Source organism: Coturnix japonica, chromosome 1 (assembly GCF_054131305.1).
Source record: "Coturnix japonica strain WE chromosome 1, WE-NBRP24, whole genome shotgun sequence".
Taxonomy (NCBI): Eukaryota; Metazoa; Chordata; class Aves; order Galliformes; family Phasianidae; genus Coturnix; species Coturnix japonica.
In genome coordinates this window covers 949,503-969,100 of record NC_140663.1, presented here as the reverse complement: position 1 = coordinate 969,100, position 19,598 = coordinate 949,503, and the positions used below count along the sequence as shown (strand labels likewise).

Genomic DNA, 19,598 nt, shown 5'->3' with positions numbered 1-19,598 from the left:
TCTCTCTCCATCAATAGAATTGGAACTGTGTGCTTTTCAGGGCCTGTGCTGTGCATTGGTTTAAACTACAGAATCTTTGTGCTCCCTTTTGTCTGCAAAACTGATCGAGCCCCATCCCATCTCCATTACAGACTCTCAAAAGCAAGAAAGCAGGAAGTATATGAAGATAGACTTGGAGCAGGATCTGATCGTGATCATTGTATAAACTGCAAAAGATGGTCAAATTCTGGGGGATGTTGATTCATGGGTGTTTGTTAAGAGTCTAGCAGAAAAGCACAGTCTCCCTGAACAGAGATGGGTATCAAATAGGCTACAACTGCCAAAAGGGGCTAGCAAGGAGAATTACCAGCCTGTAAGGGGTTATTTTATCTTTCAGAGGCAAAAAAAAAAAGAATAAATCAGAGCAGTGAGCTGCTAACAACAATAGCAAAATACTAACTGCAGGCTGCACTCAATGTCCAAATCAGGTGTAAAAATCTTCCACAGGGGAAAGGTGCTCCCTTCTGTTTCTGTAATAGGAGATCACCCTCCCTACCAGGTCTGTCCTGCCTCCAGAACCCATGCCTTGCTGCATCTGTGCCTGTCCTCCTTGTTGCTGTGTGGACTTTCAGGGTCCCCCAAGGATGCTAGTAGTACTCTCTGGGCTCCTTTTGGGGCAGAAGCATATTAGAAGCATGTATTTGTCAGCTGGTCACAGTGCCCTGACTTGCAGAATCAATGTTTCTGATGTAAAAAAGCCTAGCTCTGATGGGTGCCATAAGTACCACTCGCCAACCTCAGCTCCAACTGCACGTCCATAAATCAGGGCACCATGAGCCTACAACCAGGTCCTGCACGTGGGAGGAGATGCAAACCTTGACATCTCAAGTGACATACGGTGAAGAAGGTGACAAGCCACCATGTCAGATTCAGACCTGTCCTAGCACTGGTGGCTTCAGATTGGGAACTGAACCTCAGAGTTCCACTTTCCCATGCACAGCTTCATTTCTCTCTGTGACATGTGCCGTTGGGCCCCAAATTTTCTTAAGCAAGAGGTCACTGTCAAAATTCATAACTTGTCATCTTCCATGCATATCCATCACCAAGCTTTTAACTGAGAATAAATTAAACTTACTTATTACTGTTCACCCATACCTTCCATATGGGCCACAGTTTGGAAAATGCTCACCTTCACTGCAGATGTTTGTTACCCTTTTGATGTTTTTCCCATCATAGCAAATGTGGTTCTATTCATTAGGAGCCATGAATTCAGGTACCACTTGTTATCTACATCTCTTCTGTGTCTCCTTTCTCTAGGGTGAGACCATGACTGGTTTTGGACCCCAAGGCTACAAAGGCAGTAAAGGAGATCCTGTAAGTTGATGACCCTTATAAGTCCTTTCCAACTCAGGATATTCTATAAGTTTTACTATTGTTGTGATTCAGCAAGGGGAACAGCTTGGGTATCCATTGCAAACCAGTGCTTTGGTCCAAAGCCACTGACTGAGAGCTGGGTCCTTCCTTGAGAGAGGTGCAACCCCACTAATTTCTGTCCTATCATTCAGGGTGAACAAGGCCTGCCAGGTTTTGATGGAGACAAAGGCGAGAAGGGAGAGGATGGTCCTGCAGGAGAAAAGGTATGAACTTCCCAATGCGACAGAGACATATAACACTGGAACAGTCCCATTTCTCCTCTCTCCAAGAGCTGGACATGCTGCTAGAAACCCTGAAGCTCAGAAAGTGGTAACACATTGGCACAGGCTGCCCAGGGAGGTGGTGGAGTCACCATCCCTGGATGTGTTCAAGAAACACGGAGATGTGGCACTAAGAGACATGGTGGGGATGGGCTGGGGTTGGACTTGAGCCTTGACACCTGTGGAGGTGTCAGGTCTCAACCCATCACTCCACTGAAAGGAATCACATAACTCTCCCACTCTCAGACTGAGTCATGAATTAAATCTCCATGTACCAATCATCCCTATTTTTGTATCACGTTAATGGGTTTTGTTCTAAAAGTCTGACGCGGTGCAGAATAAATATAAGTGTCTACAACAGCAGCATCCCTGATTAGGTCCCCAGTGACTGTAAAAGTGGAGAAGGTCCCATGGGTGATACTTGTGTTCTTGTCAGATGAAGTCCCACACACAGTATCTGTCAGACTGCTCTCTTATTTAATAATAGTAGTATTAGTAGTAGTAGTAATAATAATAATAATAATTATTATTATTATTATTATTATTATATGTGTCTCCTAAAGCAACAGCACCTTTTGGCTGATATCTGAGTGTCTTTAGATGGAGCACCAAAGTAGTATCTCCACCACAAGCAGTTCAACCAGGGTTTTGTACTTCAGCGTTAGCAAAGGGGAAACTTCTTTAAACCCTTCTCTGCTGATTTTCCTTCAGTCCCCATCACTGGGCACTAATTCTCTTTCAGGACAGAGCTATGAGGTTTCTGAAGTCGATGGCTTCCTTCCCTGGCACTGGCTGCCATAAAGATCATTGAGGTCCTTGGAGGTCAAGCCTGCTATAGAAATGATTCCTGTTGTTCTTCACTCTTCCATCTTCACAAGTTCTTTCTCAGGAGGGGCCTCTTCAAGAGCATGATGTATTTAGAATGTATTTGACAGGTATTCTATAATTTTAGGGAATCAGAGGTGAAGCTGGCTCCAAGGGAGCCATGGGGCTTTTTGGAACAAGAGGACCAGTGGGACAGAAGGTGAGTACACCCAGCACCTATCTTAAGGTATCCTCTCTAGGGACTAAACCATAAAATCACACATTCTATCACATTCTATCATTCTATGATTGATTGCATGATTCCTTTGAAACTGCTGATTTAAATGTTGTGGAGCTACCAACAACGTAGGACTCCATTGTCAGTTGCCCATCTGAGATATTTAAGGGATCCTATCTGCCCCTTCCATCTGCTGTAGGTTAAGTCCTATGGCAATCCCCAGTTCCAGAGGAAGTGCAGCCCTTTCCCATTGTTACTCATCATCACTTTCCTTTCAGGGGGAGCCAGGAGAACCAGGCCTGCTGGGCTCTGCCGTGAGTTGGAGCATGTTTCTATGTCTTTGGGCACATAGCTGGGCTGGCATCTCCCCCTGTGGCCACATGTGTGGGTCATGGGGGAGGTGAGGTGATGTTGGCTCAATGCTTTTCCACAAAGTCCACATTCAGAGAGGTTTTGCTGGAAAATCAGCCTTGGGCAAGAGGGACCAAAGCCAAAGGTAAGTTGTAATAGGACGTTGTGTTTTCCATCAGGAGACGCATGAAATATGCATCTACTTATTATTTTTAATGCCTTTAGCATTTCCAGGGGCATTTCCAGACGTGAGCAGATGACATTGCTCAGCTGATTACTGGTAATAGTTGTGTAGTATTTAAGAGCTCATGATCCAAACTGGTAATTACTCACTTAGAAAAATGCCTTCATTCAATTAAATATTTCCACCTCTGCTTGATTGCAAGCAACTGATGAGCACTTTACCAGAGCAATGAGGATGACATGAGACATCACTATGCTGTACCCCTCAACTGGGGGTTGGTATTAGGTGATCTTTGAGGTCTGTTCCAAACCAAGCCACTTAACTGATTCTCCGATCACCACATGTAGACATTGGATTGAATACAGTTTTGAAACTGCTTCCCTGTGAGCCTCTGAACCCATAAATGACAACTGTTAGCAGTAAAATTTGGCAGTGCAGGGGGTGAATAAAGACATTTGTGGAGCAGCAAAAGGTAGCTCAATTGAATTCCAGTGGGAATCCACCATCCTGACAACTTGTGGCTGGGAAATGTGCAGTTTTCTACCAGAACCCATAAGGCTCAATTCATGATATAATTAATGGCCAGAAATTGGCATCTTGTTCATCATTATCCAAGGAAAGCTAAATAATCCTTCTTTGGAAAATATTTGGTGATTTTGCTGGTGCAGGGAATGCTATCCCTGCTATCCCTGCTGTGCTTGGAGCTGGACTAAGAGCACTATGCTTGGTTTTGTTTTTTCATTAAATTTCTAAAATTGCAACTCTCACATCAAAGCCCAGACTGTGACAGAGGAGCCATGATATACGACAGCCTGGATGAAATTCATCTGACCTCAGGTTAAATGTCTGCTGTGTTCACTATCCGCATCCGAGCACTCTGGACTGAGACTATTTAATAGAGAGCTTTAGGGTACTCTCAGACCATGACTCATGTCTATTTCAGACACCCGTGGTAGGACACGACATCCTGATGTGACTTGTTCTCCACAAAACCAGGTTGACGGTGTCTCACTTTGTCTTCAAAGTGTTCACAGATCCTTTGATTGTTTTCTTCCATGTTAAAGGAGACGGGTGTTTAGGCTGCTTCATCTATCATTGCTCTAGTCTTCTCTTTCCCTTTTCTTCAAGGCAGACACGACTTGATCCACTCTTCCTGTACCCAATCTCTTTTATGCAAAGCCTCAGTTGTAATATCTCACTGTCTTCATTTTCCTTCAGCCCCCTCTAATTCCATCAATTGTATCTACAAATTACCACCAACTCACTGCAAAAACTCGCCAATTGCTTTCCATCCTACTGAATTCCCTCCTGGCTGATATCTGAGGAGACTAAAGTTCCAGCATGGCCACAAATCACTCTTGTAAACCAGCTTGTACTCATCCAATTAACTTTTTGATTTGGTGGTCTATAGGACTTCCCAACCAAGTGACAACATTTGTATCCCCTCCCTATAATCATCGCCCAGAGAATCTGAATGGATTTAGATGACTTTATAACTGATCTCAAGGCAAATGAGTGCATTCTTGGTATTCAAGACACTTCCTTTTTCCTCTTTTCTAAAAGCACTACACACTTACATTTATATTCTTGCCCTGCTTCACCCTTTGATATTAATGTTCTAGTCTGTGTTATGCCTATTAAAGTGCAATCCTGATTATGTATTAAGGCTTCCAACTCCTCTTCTATATATCTCATCCTTCATGCATTAAAATTCTAGCAGATTAACCCATTACTCTCCCTAAAGCTGTATTATGAATACTCTTCTCCCCATTTCTTGCTACTACTCCCTATTTTGTGTTTACAATTGTGTTTACAATTTTGTGTCTACAATTACACATTCCTAGGTCTTCTCTGTCCTGGATTGCAGTCCTCCTCACTAGCTTTACAAACAGGGTCTCAGAGATTTTCTTCATGTCCTCTTGAGAACTGAGCTCTATAGCTGCCCAGCAGTCCTCAGATCCTTGTCATATATCTGAGGAAGCTAAAGCGTTGTTGACACAGGTTCATCCATGGCTCCAGCCCAAATCTTTGCAGGAATCTGTGCAGAGAACCTCATTACGTTATGCAGAGAACTTCATTACGTTACAGCCAAGGCCCTCGAACTCAAGACTATGCTAGATTTGATAATACCCAACATGAATTTGACTTTATCAAACAACATAAAAGCACTAGAGCTCTTAAAGCAGATAAAGCTATAGAAAAGCTATTCAGGGAACCAACATGAGAGCCCTACCTCCCTCTAATGGCGGCATGAATCCATTTGAAAGCCCAGAAGGTGAATCCACTTGGAAACTCAGTTCTTCTGCCTGCTGACCAGTGGGGTCATTTCAAGCCAGAGCTGAAAAAAGGTGAGGTGTGGAAATCCATCCTAGGACAAAAGGTGCCTCTGACTTCCCACTTAGAGTGGGAAAAGCCATTAACTGAAATTATTTTGGCCAAAGAGGGTGCCATGAGCATTTCTGGAAAGTCCAAGGTAGTCAGGAACTTGGTCAGACAGACCTTCTAGACACAGGTGGAAATCTTCGCCTAAATAAATTGGCATCTAGACACAAAATACATCAGGGAATGAGTAAAAACACATTTGGAACTCTCGCCTTGAGACTCCCACCTCCTTCAGATGTATCTTCCCATCAAATATCCAGCACTGGAGCCCAGGAGGTGGGAAAAGTTTTAGCAAAGGTAATAGCCTATGCCACAAGTCTCCAACTTTTTGGCTTGCTTGGGCCTTGGGCCCCATACACATAAGTTGCTCTGAAAGTAATGCCTCGTAATTATTTCCACGGAGACTACAAGAGGGCACAATAGCACTGTTTGATAGAGCAAATTCTCAGCTGCAAACCACTGCTGCCACAGTTTAAATGCACCACACGCTGCCTCACCTTGCAACATCCACTCTTTGGTTTCCATAAACACTCAGCAAGTGTCAGTGAATATCAGTGGGTGCAATTTTCTTCCACATGGATGAATTCAGTGATACAACTTTGCTTTATACAGACTTCCACATCAGGTGACTTTCTGTGCCCCTGTGTTGCCATCTGTCACACAGCAACAAAAAATGTGAGAGGATATTGGTGGGAAGGTTCAACCTCTACTAACATACCGCCAACATCTGCCTCAGCCATTAAGGGCCAACTTAATAAAACAGGAGGCATTACTTTCGGAGCAGGGATTTATTTCTTTTTTTGATGGAATTTTACTTTTCCTGCACTTCGTCCTTGACAACTGATCACAAATGCCCCTGCTTTTCAGCAGTGTGCACATGAATAAGGCATGATTGTGAAGCGAGGGATGTTTCCCTCTGGTATGGAAGTGATAAAGAGACACGATCAGATTTTTTGAGTTGAATATCTGATTGCAACTCTTTACCTTCCAAGTCTTGCAGGTCTTGTATTGATATCAACTAAAAATGGTGTCATAAATGTGTATTTATGATTTTTTTTTTTTCTTTTTTGCAATCTTGAAACCTGTTTTCAAACTCCTTTATCGAAATGGAAAGAACAGCTGCATATTCTTCTCTGTGTTTAGCCAGTGTACCAAAATGCATCCAGTTTTTTGCCATCACTTGATTCTGCACTGCACAGCACTGCTCTCCCCTATGCCTAGATTGAACGTGGCTGGCCTATATCATGGTTTGGAAATGCATTAGTCGTTTGATGTGTCTTCCCTGCTGCTTCGGATTGATCTTTTCGGGTTGCAGTGCATTCCTGCGGATGGATTTGATGCTTTCCAAGGGTGACCCAGCTAATTTCCCAGCTCATCTGAATGGAGACGATGAGCCTGGTGACGACACAGGCTCCTCCCTGGCTCCAGCCCAAATCGTTGCAGGAATTTATGTAGAGAACCTCAGCTCAAAGTCATCTTTGCGTCAGGACTTATGACTAAGCTTCTGTGTTGCCATGCCTTCGTGCAACCTGGCGTCTCTATAGTTAAATGAAGCCTGTTCCAGCAACACTTTAATAACAGAACCAAACAGCAAAAGCCATTTCCAGTAGTCCACCAGCAATTACCTTTAAACTACCATTTTACTAGCTTTTATTGCCCGGCCTTTATTTGCCCTAGCAAAACACAGAATGTAAATCTCAGCTAACAAATTTCATCTTGTTTCCCTTGCTCAGTGAGTGCATGAACATTTTCTTCTCATTCTTATTTTTAAATCCTCTTCCTTCTTAACTCTTCCCAGCTGAGGTGGTTCAGGTTGGTTACAAGGGGCAATTTCTTCTCTGAAAGAATGATAATGTATTGGAAGAGGATGGCCAAGGAGAGTCACCATCCATGAAGGTGTTCAGATATGAGGAGATTTGGCTCTGAGGGACATGACTTAGTGGGCATGGTGGGGATGGTTTGACGGTTGGATCTGATTATCTTAGAGGTCTTTTCCAACCTTAATGATTCTATGGTTTACTGGAGTAGGCACACCTGAGACCATCTACTCTTCTACTTAATAGCACACATTCTGAGCTTTACTCTTGCAAAAGCCATCTGGGCTCCATTCAGGTTCAAGGCAAGAAGCACCTTGCAGTCTTACAGAAGGGCTATGAGTTAGAGTCAGGAAGGAGGGGGAAGCACAGGAAAAGACAGAAAGGACTCACTTTGACACAGAAGCCCCTATGGATGAATAAATTCAGGTGCTGAGCGGGCTATTAGAGCTAATTGGGAAGTTGATAACTATTGTCAAGTTCCTTCAGGATCGGGCAGTATTCAAGAACAAGCCTTAGCCCATCCCCTTGGGTACAGGTGTATATATATAAATCCCTAGCCAGATGGATCTGTACCTAGTTCAGAGCAATCTGAAAAATGCCAGGCAATTGAAGGTATCCTGGGCTCTTGAGATTTAACCATTAAACCAAAAGGTTTATTACCCTCCAAACATGCAATCTGTCCTAACAAACAGAAATTCTAATTAGTTGTGCTTTTTATAGTCCATTTACTTCCTCAGCAAGAGCTTCATATTGATTGTTTCAATAAATAGTTACCAGTAAATAAAGAGCATGCATGAGATATTCAGGCCAGATCATACAGGCAGGGCTTGAGGAACATGGACTTTACCCAGTCCAGACGTGACCAACAGAGACATGGAAAAGCATGTAGTCTTTTCTCAAATACTTCCTTTACTCCAAAATATAAAGGGCAGCCAGGGTTGGGAAGGGATTTGAAGAAGTCTTATAGGTCCCAGGCTGAGCTAAGCTGCAGAATAGCTCATGGGTCATAGCAAAACTGTGTTTTCATGGTGGAGTACCCCTGTCCTATATTGTCCATATGTTTGGGCTGGATGAGAATCTCTTTTATCCCCAGATGGGAGATGTTATCTGAACTGAAACAGTGAACAACCCCATGCATGGATCTGCACTCAGCAAGTAGAGTAGTTGCTCACACATTGAATTTAACCACATAGCCAACTTCTGAGTTGCACTTGCTGGTAGCTGTCAAGTCCATGGGGAATGGTTATTAACCCAAGCCTCATCTCTCAGTACTAGTATTAGGGTGGCTTCTGATCTCCAGCTGTTGGAATGTGCTATTCAGGCTGTTATTATTGAGCTTCCATCCTGATGGCTGTACTCTGTGGTCTCTTTGCAAAAGTTAACACAGAAATTCATTGTGCTCCTCTTTGGCAGGGTACAGCAGGCCTCAATGGGAAGAATGGAATCAAGGGAGCCAAAGGTGACAGAGGTCTTCAGGGACAGAAGGGGAAGCCAGTGAGTAGATGGAAAGGATGTGGTTAGTTTGGAAAGCATAAAGAAGCTCCTGGTCTTTCTCAAACCTGAGCTCATTTCTCCTCCCGCACCCTGAGTTTCCCATTACTGAAATAAGGAACAAGAGTTCAGGGCAACACTTTCTAAAAGAAAGATGAAAATTCTGCCTAAACTTTCTAGTTTAACCCAGTGGTTAAAAGAAAAATATAAATGCAAAGTAATGCTATCACCAGGGCTGCATTCTTAACCTGTCAGGATGTTTATTATATGTTTATTTTATTTTATTTTATTTTATTTTATTTTAATTTTTAGGGAGAAAAAGGTGATCCTGGGATCGCTGGGGACATTGGGCGGAAAGGAACAAAGGTAGGAGCTGGGTGAGATCCTATGAAATTTCCATATTCAAAAAGCTGTCTGGATGTTGTTCTGGACAGCCATCTCTTTATGGCTCTGTTTGAACAGAGTGGTTGGATAAAATGACCTCCAAAGGTCCCTTCCAACCTCAGCCACTCTGTCATCCTGTGAAACAAAGGTTAGGACAAGCAGAGAGAACTCAGACTCCACACTGGGGAGTGGTTCTGTGGGTCAGGGACATTCTTGCATTAGGGCTAACCAAGTGCACAGTTTTCATCCTACTTGCCCTCACCTTGATGCAACATCAATGGCTTCCCATGATTTGTTTTCTCCCCAGGGCTTACGTGGGCTGCCAGGACTCATTGGTGCTCCAGGAGCCAAGGGCATCAAGGTGAGCTCAGCATAACTCTATCTCCTGCTCTGGTAGCCTAATTTCCATCGCTGATTCCTATTCTTACTCATTGCAAGGGTAACACCATGCTTGAAGAAACCACGCTAGCTCATGCAGGAGAAGACCCTCTCCATGGTGGCGATGGATTGATGGCTGGACCAGATGATCTTAGTGATCTTTTCCAACCTTAATGATTCTATGATTCTATGGCTTGAAGCTGAAGGCTGCAGCATAGCGATATGTGGTCACAGTCTGAGGATTGACACATTTTCTTTTTACAGTCTGAACTCCTTCTGAAATATCCTTCTGGTCTGTGGCTTAGCAACTGCCTGGACTTGATTTGCAATTACTGCCAGGCACATTGCTCTGATTGCCAGCACCAATGGTCCTTTCTCTATAAACAGGGATAATGGCCTTTAATGGTCTTTTTATGAAGGGTTTTGAAAAGCTCAATAAGATGTAAGGGAGCACTTGACGACTGTACCAAGGGGATATATTTCTATTATTAATATTTTCCTTCATCTGCCTTGGCCTGTTGGGTAAATTAAGTACTGTTCAGTGAATTTCCCACCTACTTACATGTAAGTGGTTATGAATTCAGGGCAATCTAAAGTCTACGTCAGTCTGAAGTAGGAATTTTCCTGTATTTAGGGTTTCTCCTACCAGAAGTATCATCATTTCCATACCCTCCACAGCACCATTTACTCACCTTGTCATTTTGGAGCTAGTTGTCCCAGTGTTTTAGAGGTTGTATGTGCTTACAGCCCATTCATTGCTTTTGCATCCATAGGGAGAGATTGGCAGTCCTGGAAAGCCAGGAATCCCAGGATCAGATGGACCATACGGACCAAAGGTGAATACCAAAATTGCACATCTACCAGCAAATGAGAAGTTGCCTAAAACCTTTGGGAAACAACATGTGTAATGTGCTTATTTCTTTTTTAAAGCATAAACAGGGCTATTTTGTATCTAATCTTATAGTCTGACATATATTTGGGTGAAAATTCTTGGACATCTGGGGGTAGAGACCTCTTCACTCAACTCATCCAAGTTCATCCACCCCAGCCCAGATGCTTCTCATGCACTATTGCACATGATAAGTAACTGGGCTTTTTAACATGATTACTCTCAGTCTCTTTGAGTACCACTAGTGCACAGGCTGAGGGTTCCACTTAATAAATAATACTGTAATGTGAAGGAGAGATGGTTTGTTCAGAAAACTGCAACCATGACAAGTCTGCATTGGCAGTAATTTTATCTTGGCTCCCTCCAGGGTGAACAAGGAGTACCAGGTGATGACGGTGCCCTTGGGATTCCTGGGGAGAAAGGAGAAAAGGTTAGTGCTTGCCACACTGCATCGAGCTGCCATTTATGAAAGAATGAATCCCACATCCATCAGGTCGAGTTAACAATATTATGCACTTTATGCATCATATGTACCCTTTTCAGCGGTCAAATGTCAACTGTCTGGAGCACTGAGGCTGGGACTGCAGGTGAAAAGGGCAGGAAAAGGAGGTCTTCCTAAATTCACCTCCTGCTGATGCATGAAACCCCAGGAGGGTGTATGCTTAGCATGAGGAAAAGCTATCTAGACCTTTAAAGTGTGATGAGTTGTCAGAGTTTATTCAACCCAATGACTTGGACTGGATTATCTTTATGGACCCAACTTGGGATATTCTATAGTTCTATGATTTTAACACCACCCTATACAGGGTGCTGGGCATCTTGAAGAGAAGAGAAAATGGATAATACTACTGCTTCCTAGGCACTCTGGTCATGGGAGTGGGAAAAGACAGACTAAAGGAATCTTCTTACATATTTAAAGAGAGTTTGGCATTAGAAGTTGTTGGGCATCATCCTAGAGGGGAGGAACATCCATGTCACCAAGCAATTAGTTGCTTTCTGGAAGGGTTGAATGGAAAGCAAAACAAAATGATCTCACCGTATTGCCAAGGCCCATGAAAATATTTGGGTAATATTTGATTGGCCTGACACACCTGACACAGGTATTTTTTACCTGTGCTTGATAAAAAACCTCTGAATTGCTCTCTCCTGCTGATTCTTAGGGTTCAAAAGGAGTTCCTGGTTTGGGAGGCTTCAAAGGACAAATGGGATGGCCTGGAAAGGTCGGAGCTGCTGGACCAGATGGACCTCAAGGGCCCCAGGGCAAACCAGGACCACAGGTGAGCAGCAAGTGGTCCTTAATGCCATGTCACCTGTGCTCTCTAGGAACCCATATATCAGTGCTTACAGAACAACTTTAGTAAGGATCCACATGCAGCCATGCTCCTCCAAGATCAGGAGGAGTTAGATGCTGCCCTAGACCTCATGGATTTATCTTCCATGGAGAGCTCTGCTAGAAGTCTCTTCTCCAATTGCCATCCAGGTGGTTGCATCTCACACCCTCATGTGACACAGAGCACCAGATGTGTCCTCCCATGTCACTATGTATGCAGGCTGCCCAGGGATGTGGTGGAGTTATTGTGTTTAAGAATCATGGAGATAAGGCACTTGAGGGCATGGTTTAGTGGGCATGATGGCAGTGGGTCAATGGTTGGACTTGGTCTTAGAAGTCTTTTCCAACCTTAATGATTCTGTGATTCCATACGTATCCTCCGCTTAGAAACTGGCTCCTGAGGTCTCCCAAACTGACAGAGGATGGCTGCAACATCTGCTATCTTTCTGTGGGATCTTGGTCAACCTGCTTCATCTCTTGGTGTATTTATCCCCAGAAGTATTTTTTCCTTTCCTCTCTACTTTTCCTATCTGCAGTGCAAGACATGACCTCTCAATGAAGGAAAGAAGGCTGCTAATTTCAATTTAGCCTCAAGTGCACCCCTCCTGTTGCTAATTATCTAGGGAGCAGGATGCCCAGGCTTCAGAAGGAGCAAGTGGCTTTCAGAACCCATTTGAAGCCCACTCCATATAGGTGTCTCTGCATGCAAGACATGCTAGGCATCTTTTGAAATGTAACAAAAAGACTTGGAAATGAGACATGCTAATGCTGTTTATGAGTAGGAACATGCTGCATCCAGATTCTATGGTAATGAAGGATGTCTTGCTGCTGCCAACACAATGCAGAGGGACAATACTAGAGATTAATGCTAATCACCCACCCTTAGGTAGCATCCATTAAGTAACAAAAAACTTTTCAAGCACAAGAGGACTGAAAGTGAAAATACCTTTTTCAAGTGATGGAACTGTCTGAGTTTTAGGCTTGGACAAAAGAACATATACATTAACATGAGAGAACAGAGAACAAAAGAAAAGCTGAAGTTGGGTGACTACCTGAAAGATGAGCTACATCATTTCAGCCATCTCAGAGATAGCCCTGTTTTAACTTGTGCCAGCCTCACTTGGTGTGACATGTCTCACTATTGGGTGATGTGTCCTTATAAAAATGCATCTAAGAATTTAATCCTTGTGTGTGTGTATGTAGAGGACACATAAACATACTGTCATCGAATCATTAAGGCTGGAAAAGACCTCAAAGGTCATCAAGTCCAACCATCAACTCATCAACACAAAGCCCACTAAACCACATACCCGAATGGCAAAGAAGTTTGAAACCAAAACACAAGGAATACCCAGTGCTGGGGTTTAAGTCCTATGGAAAAATTAAGGTCCGTGTTGAAGTGATGATCAGGTTGAATGTCTGTATTGTGTCCTATGACATCAAATAAAGGCTTGACTAAGAGCAATCTGAGTACAGAGGAAGCTTTGGGACTCCAGCATTTCTCAGCAGCTACAGCTGGATCCCACACCATGTTTCATCATGAAACCATGGGTGATTATTGGAAAAACTGCCCCTAGGGTGGCAAGGTATAGAAACCCCCTTCTAGAACACTGAAGTAAGGACCAGATCCGGCCCCAGACCGTTGTTCTTTTCTTCCTCGCTCCCCAGGCTGCACCTTGTCATGAAAAATGTATGAAAAGAATCACGCAAGGGAGGAAGCAGCCGAAAGTATGAGAGTCCTTCATGTATGTTTAAAAAGGATGGAAGTTTTTAGATTAGCATTTACAAGCACTGCATGCTTAGAAAGCCATGCATGAGATAATAAATGACTTTCATTTAGACATTGATTAACGAGATTAACTGTGAGGTGCTGCTTTCTACACCCACACTTCTACTCGTCTTTTCCCTAAGTGAAAAGAGAAAGTCCCTAGGTTTGAACCATTTCTAATGTGGGAGGGTGTTATCTTATTCTGCATGTCCTTCTCCTCCTGCTGAGACTCTGATTATTAAATTAGTGCTGAACAAAGATCTGGAGAAGGAAAACTTCTGCCCCATAGCATCTGCCCTTTCTGAAGGGTGTGACTATAAGGAGATCCTTGTGGTTGCCCACGTGGGGCAGATGGCTCAAAGTCCAGGGCTCTGTTTCATCACATCTGATCTGTCTGGAGATCCAGAGGGCTACTAATACCCATGTAAAGCTTTAGGGGAAATACCCCAAGTCTCCATAGGTTGTCCCAGTACTACTAATGGAGCTGTTCTCATTTTCTCTAGGGTCCACGAGGAAGAAGAGGAAGACCTCAGATATGCCTCAGAGGTCCTCCAGGCATGGATGGGCAAAAAGGAGTAATGGTCAGTATGAGGATGAGCCATCCTTGTGTCCTGGTGAGGGAGCCTGCACCAACCCTCTGATATACACTTTGTTTCACTGCATGTGGATGAGATCGTACCTTCCTGCTCACTGATAAACCTTAAATTTATGGGAAAACAAGTGAGCATTTTTTCCCCATCTCCATTTCTAGAGCATCCTTTCCTTTCTAAGGTGCACTTATTCTTGAAGCGTTTAATGTTCAATCTACTGAGCTTTTGTAATGACTTAAGTGTTTTTAACAGGGTGAAAATGGTCCAGCTGGTCAGAAAGGAGAAAAGGGAGATCCTGGTCTTTCTGTGAGTACTTTAATCTAAGATGACATCCTATTACACAGGGCTGAATAGAAAAAATGGGGCCAAATGCCCCTAAGAGGCGTAAAGGAGGAGGGAAATGATGAGAAACAAATTAATGCAGAGAACATCTGGGAAATGAGAGTGTTGGCCTTTAACCAGAGATATCAGATGTGTATGGGCTGAGGCAGGAGCAATATGCTAGGCAGTAAACTGTGACCCAGAGTTTGGGGTATATGTCTTCTCTTCCATCCTTACCGTGATGTTTCAAACTCATTCTCAGCAGATATGGTTGATACCACACTGTATTTGCATCTTTTCAGTGTGTAGATGTCTGGCAGTATTAATTTTAGAATAGGTGTTAATGGCAAGGGTGTCCTATGAATGGGATACTGAGTTAAGCTGCGATTTCTACACAGCAAATGCCCCAAGACTTGCCACCCTTAAAAGACAGTGATCATACAAATTTACACTAGGATGCCTACCACTGGGCATGGAGGATGCTCAACTTAAACTCACAGAATCATAGAACAAGTTGAGTTGGAAGGGACTTTCAGAGGGCATCTAGTCCAACTCTCCTGCAGTGAAAAGAAACATCTACATCTCAATCAGGTGCTCAGAGCCTGGTCCACTCTGACCTTGAATGAATCCAAGTATGGGGCATCCACACACCTCTTAGTAATACCTTCCAGTGCCTCACCACGCTTACGGTAAAAATGGGTTGATGGTTGGACTGGATGATCTTAATGGTCTTTTCCAACCTTAATGATTCTGTGATTCTATGAAGAGAAGTCTGGCTGGGACATAGTCATAGAATATCCCCACTTGGAAGGGACTCACAAGGATCATTGAGTCCAACCTTGACTCCACAGAAGACTACCTAAGCCCTATGTCTGAGCGTGGTGTCCAAGCACTCCTGCTCTGGGCCAAACAAGCCAAGGGACCTCAGCCACTCCTCATGCATCTTGCCCTCCAGAGCTTTCCCCACTTTCATATCCCTCCTTTGGTTGCTCACCAGCTGTTTCATGTTTTTATTCTATTGTGGCACCCAAAACTGTGCAGAGTGCTCAAAGCCAGGCTGCACCAGTAGAATGGGAAAAAAAAAGCTGAGGGAGATGGAGCAGGGATAGGAAATCTCTGTTAATCACTTCTTTCTCCCTAAAACACAGGAGGAAGAGGTGAAGGAGGTGGTCAGGAGCGAAATGAGAGGCCAATGTGGTAAGTCAGTTGGTGAGCTGCTTGGGGCCGTCGCTCTGACTGCTGGCAGCAACTAAATTGGAGTAATTTGAGTGGCAGCACATGCTTGCTCGACACAGCAAATATCACCCCATTAGCAGTGTGCAGAGACACGTCACCTTGCTATGCTTGGAGATGAGTGTGGGCTTCTGGGCTGCAGAGTCTCTGCTGTAGCCCTGACCTCCTACACACACTCTTAATTCTTTCCCTTTAAACCCTCTGTCTTCACATTTCTTCCCCAGTGGTTTTGTCAGCAATGCTTTCCTCCCCACTCATCTCCATTTCCCCACTGATTGGTGAAAGGTTCTGGGTCACGGGGGAAAGTTTGGAGCTGCATTTTGCTTGATAACAACACTTTAATTCCTCTCTGCTATGTGGCACTTCTTGACACCTCTTCAGTGAAAGCAGAATCATGGAATCATTAAGGCTGGAAAAGATCTCTAAAATCATCCAGTCTAACTGTACACCAATGCTGCCCACTAACCATGTCCCTCAGTGCCAAATCTCCTCATATCTTGAGCACCTCCAGGGACAGTGGCTCCACCACCTCTCTGGGCAGCCTGTTCCATATCTGTCAACCAGGAACACAAAGGTAACAAAAAAAAAAAATAGCGAGGAAAACCATGCTTGGGGATTTTTTGACTCCAAAACCCCCACATCATAAAGGCTTTAGTCTTTTGTGGTCTTTGCTTCCTTGCCCTGCAAAGGTCCAGCAGAGCTGCCCGACTCCCTCGAGCATTCCTATGGCCAAAGAGCATTGAAGGTCACCACTGCACTTACCAAGATGGAGTCACACTTGTTTCTGACATTAGGAAGCATGTGAATGTCTTAAGGGGTGGAAATCGGGTATAAACCCATGAAAGCATGTGCTGCCTATAACAATAATAAATAAACAAATAAATAAGAAGCAGCAAACAAACTCTGCCCTATCTTCTGTTTGCAGACTGTGGAGATGAGCTGGGAAGGATGCTTATGAAAAGGGGTAAGTCTGTTGATATCCACATAGAAACACATAGGAATGTGCATTGTCTTGAAGGATGTTTCTCCTTACCCCCTAGGCTGAGTGAAATGATGCCATTAAGAATAAATGCCTTTTTCTGAGTTTCAGCATGGAAAATGAGCCGGGATCACTGAATGTTTGTAGGTCCCAGCTTTTAGGGGGGCTATTTCTTGAGGGAAATATAAAGAAACAGGTTTAAGAGGGAATCCAAGAGGTCACCAACTTCCACCCTGTACTCTTAAGACAAAATACAACATTCCATCTCCTGCTATGGAAACCTATTTCTTATGGTCCATGTCATTTGGTTAATCTGCTGATATATTGGAGACCCCTCATTCAGAATCATAGACTCATAGAATATCCCAAGTTGGAAGAGACCTATAAGGATCGTGGAGTCCAAATCAAACATTTGTCCAAGGGCTCATCCTCTGTGCTGAATTAAACAACACTTAAAAGAGTCACTTTCTGGGTGGGCAGTGCCCAAGGTGATGCATCCAGCCCCAGATAAGGTATGCGTGGATGTATCTTATGCTCTGTATGTCATCATGGGATGTTTGGGGTCTTTGTAACACAAGGACTTTCCTGTCTTGGATGGCACCAGACACTCTTCTTGCAGCCTCTGCAGTTAGTCTTTTCCTACCTGTTCAGTGTTTGAAACAGGCATAATCAAAGGATGAGCAGCAGTTTGCCTCTAAAATGAAATTATCTTCTCCAGGAATTGATTTCCTTTAATTTTTCCTCCATAACTGTTTTGTTGTCGTTGTTTTTAGCCTTCGTGGCACATAGTTTCACAGTATATGAAAGCAGAGCATTTCATAAAGCCAGGGACTTACTTACTAAACAGAAAGATGGGTCAAGAAGCAAACAGCTGAGCTGCTTGGCAGCAGCCTTGCTCTGGTTGTACTGAGCCAATGTAATCACAGACACAAGGAGCAGCTGGGGACTCCCTTGGCATGGGACATTCCCAATTACATTAGGAACAATATAGTCCTTTCCAAACTCTGCTTCCCCCTCTCCTGCTCTGTATTTAGAAAGCAAAACTATCAGGGTAGAGATCATTTCTCCCTGGTGTTATCCATGGCCCCATCCCTGGGATCCTGCCCTTACACTGGCCTCTACTTGCTGCTATAATAAATCAGGGCAGATGAATCCTGCGTGCTGAATGCTCTTGGACACAGAAGCCTTTGTGCTCCTACAAAAAAAGCCCGTGTTGAAATGTTTTGCATTCATAACTCAGATGGGCTCTGCGTGTTATCCAGATGCTCAGCAAGAAGCACTTGGTCCTGTCTCCAACTCGTGTTCAAGGTATCATTTTAGAAATAGCAGTCAGTTTGCAAAGCAAGATCAAAACCACAGTAGACACGCTATGGAGTTGATATGGAATGGATTCAGTTTGCTGGTCCAGATTGCTTTACAACAAGATTCTGGGTCAGCTTTGCACAGCCAGGCTCCATCAGATCTACTGTCCTGTAACTGCCAACCTTGTACATACATAAAGCCAAAACCCATAAAATATCTGCCCTGCTAACATGCTGCCCATCCAGCAGGAAGACTGGCACAGCTTAATGTGTCATGAGTATGCTAAGGTCCCACAGACCTTTAATTATAGCTTTGATCAGAACTCCATCCCAAGTGACACTGTGAACACAGCCATGGAGGTACCAATGAGTTCCACCACACTCCTTGGGAACAGCTTCCTTTAATTTATTCTGAATAAGTTTAACCTATCCCAGCCTTCCTTGAGAAGACAGGAGACAGTATGAGCTGTCTGCAAGTTCTTGCCCTTCTCTAGAGTGTAAATGATTTGAGAAATAGTTTCCTAACTTGTTGCCATACCTGTAGTCTGTGACTTTTTGTACCATTTTGTTGAACTACGATTGTTTTTTTCCAAGCAAGATACCTCAGCTGTCAAACTGTGGTGCCAGATTTCATCATCACTGACCCAGCAATTAAATCCACAGGCCTGAAAGCAATTGAACACAAGAGGCAGCTCCAAGGTTATTTTAAGCCTCAAAAACACCCTGGAAGGGATGGTGAAAACTGGGAAGAAATGCCCAACAAAACCCAGAGCATGACCACATGGATGACATCAGAGTCCTTCCTGGAGACACCTTCTCTTACAACGGGTAAGTACAGCTGCTTGGCTGATTGCTTTTGGTCTTTTCTATCGTTCAAAGTGATGCCTTCACCTCTCCCAGAGCACAGTATGAACCCAGTGCTAAATTCCTTTCCCTTGTGGTAGAAAGGACACAGATGTAGGATTCCCAGCAAAGGCTCCTACATGAGATCCCCCATGCTTCTCTATGGCTCGGGTGTGAGGTCATCCAATGTTCCAGTGTGTGGGTGAGGGAAAAGCCAAACACACTTGGTCCCATTGGTGTTCACCACCTATCAAAGAACACATTTTTAAGTGCTGGAAGAAGGCAGCCAGTGTTTTCAGGCTGATGTTGTCCCCCTCGTGTCCTCTGCAACTTCTAGTAAGGCTTTCTACCAGCCAAAAATCACATCTCTGAGACCAAACACTCAAGCTATTACAGACTATTTCTGCCCAGGGCCCCATGAACACATTAATGGGTAAAACTCATAACTGCAGCTAATGGGAAAACAACTGGTTCTGTTTCTTTCCCTTTGTCTTGGCCAAGAGAGAGGGGGAGACAGAACAGCCAAGGTCCTGCTCTGAAGATGCATGCAGTACAGTCTTTCCTGTGCAGGGCTAGAGGGATGTTATGGCCTGGTCTGCAGGAACAGCTGATAGGATGAATCCCCAGTTTGCTCCAGGACCA

At 43.9% G+C, this 19,598-nt stretch overlaps 1 protein-coding gene across 8 annotated transcripts in view; it reads left to right on the top strand.

Annotated features, from left to right (window-relative positions):
- Nucleotides 1-19,598, top strand: part of LOC107325293 (collagen alpha-1(XIV) chain-like) — a 90,453-nt gene that overhangs the window by 61,765 nt on the left and 9,090 nt on the right. For all 8 annotated transcript variants that reach the window (XM_085544417.1, XM_085544462.1, XM_085544514.1 and 5 more), the window contains 15 exons: nucleotides 1,297-1,353; nucleotides 1,545-1,616; nucleotides 2,626-2,697; nucleotides 2,994-3,029; nucleotides 8,863-8,943; nucleotides 9,253-9,306; nucleotides 9,632-9,685; nucleotides 10,476-10,538; nucleotides 10,959-11,021; nucleotides 11,752-11,868; nucleotides 14,193-14,270; nucleotides 14,532-14,585; nucleotides 15,749-15,797; nucleotides 16,759-16,797; nucleotides 18,777-18,941. In XM_085544417.1, coding sequence (XP_085400543.1) covers nucleotides 1,297-1,353; nucleotides 1,545-1,616; nucleotides 2,626-2,697; nucleotides 2,994-3,029; nucleotides 8,863-8,943; nucleotides 9,253-9,306; nucleotides 9,632-9,685; nucleotides 10,476-10,538; nucleotides 10,959-11,021; nucleotides 11,752-11,868; nucleotides 14,193-14,270; nucleotides 14,532-14,585; nucleotides 15,749-15,797; nucleotides 16,759-16,797; nucleotides 18,777-18,941 — 1,054 coding nt within the window. The remainder of the gene's footprint in view (nucleotides 1-1,296; nucleotides 1,354-1,544; nucleotides 1,617-2,625; nucleotides 2,698-2,993; nucleotides 3,030-8,862; nucleotides 8,944-9,252; nucleotides 9,307-9,631; nucleotides 9,686-10,475; nucleotides 10,539-10,958; nucleotides 11,022-11,751; nucleotides 11,869-14,192; nucleotides 14,271-14,531; nucleotides 14,586-15,748; nucleotides 15,798-16,758; nucleotides 16,798-18,776; nucleotides 18,942-19,598) is intronic.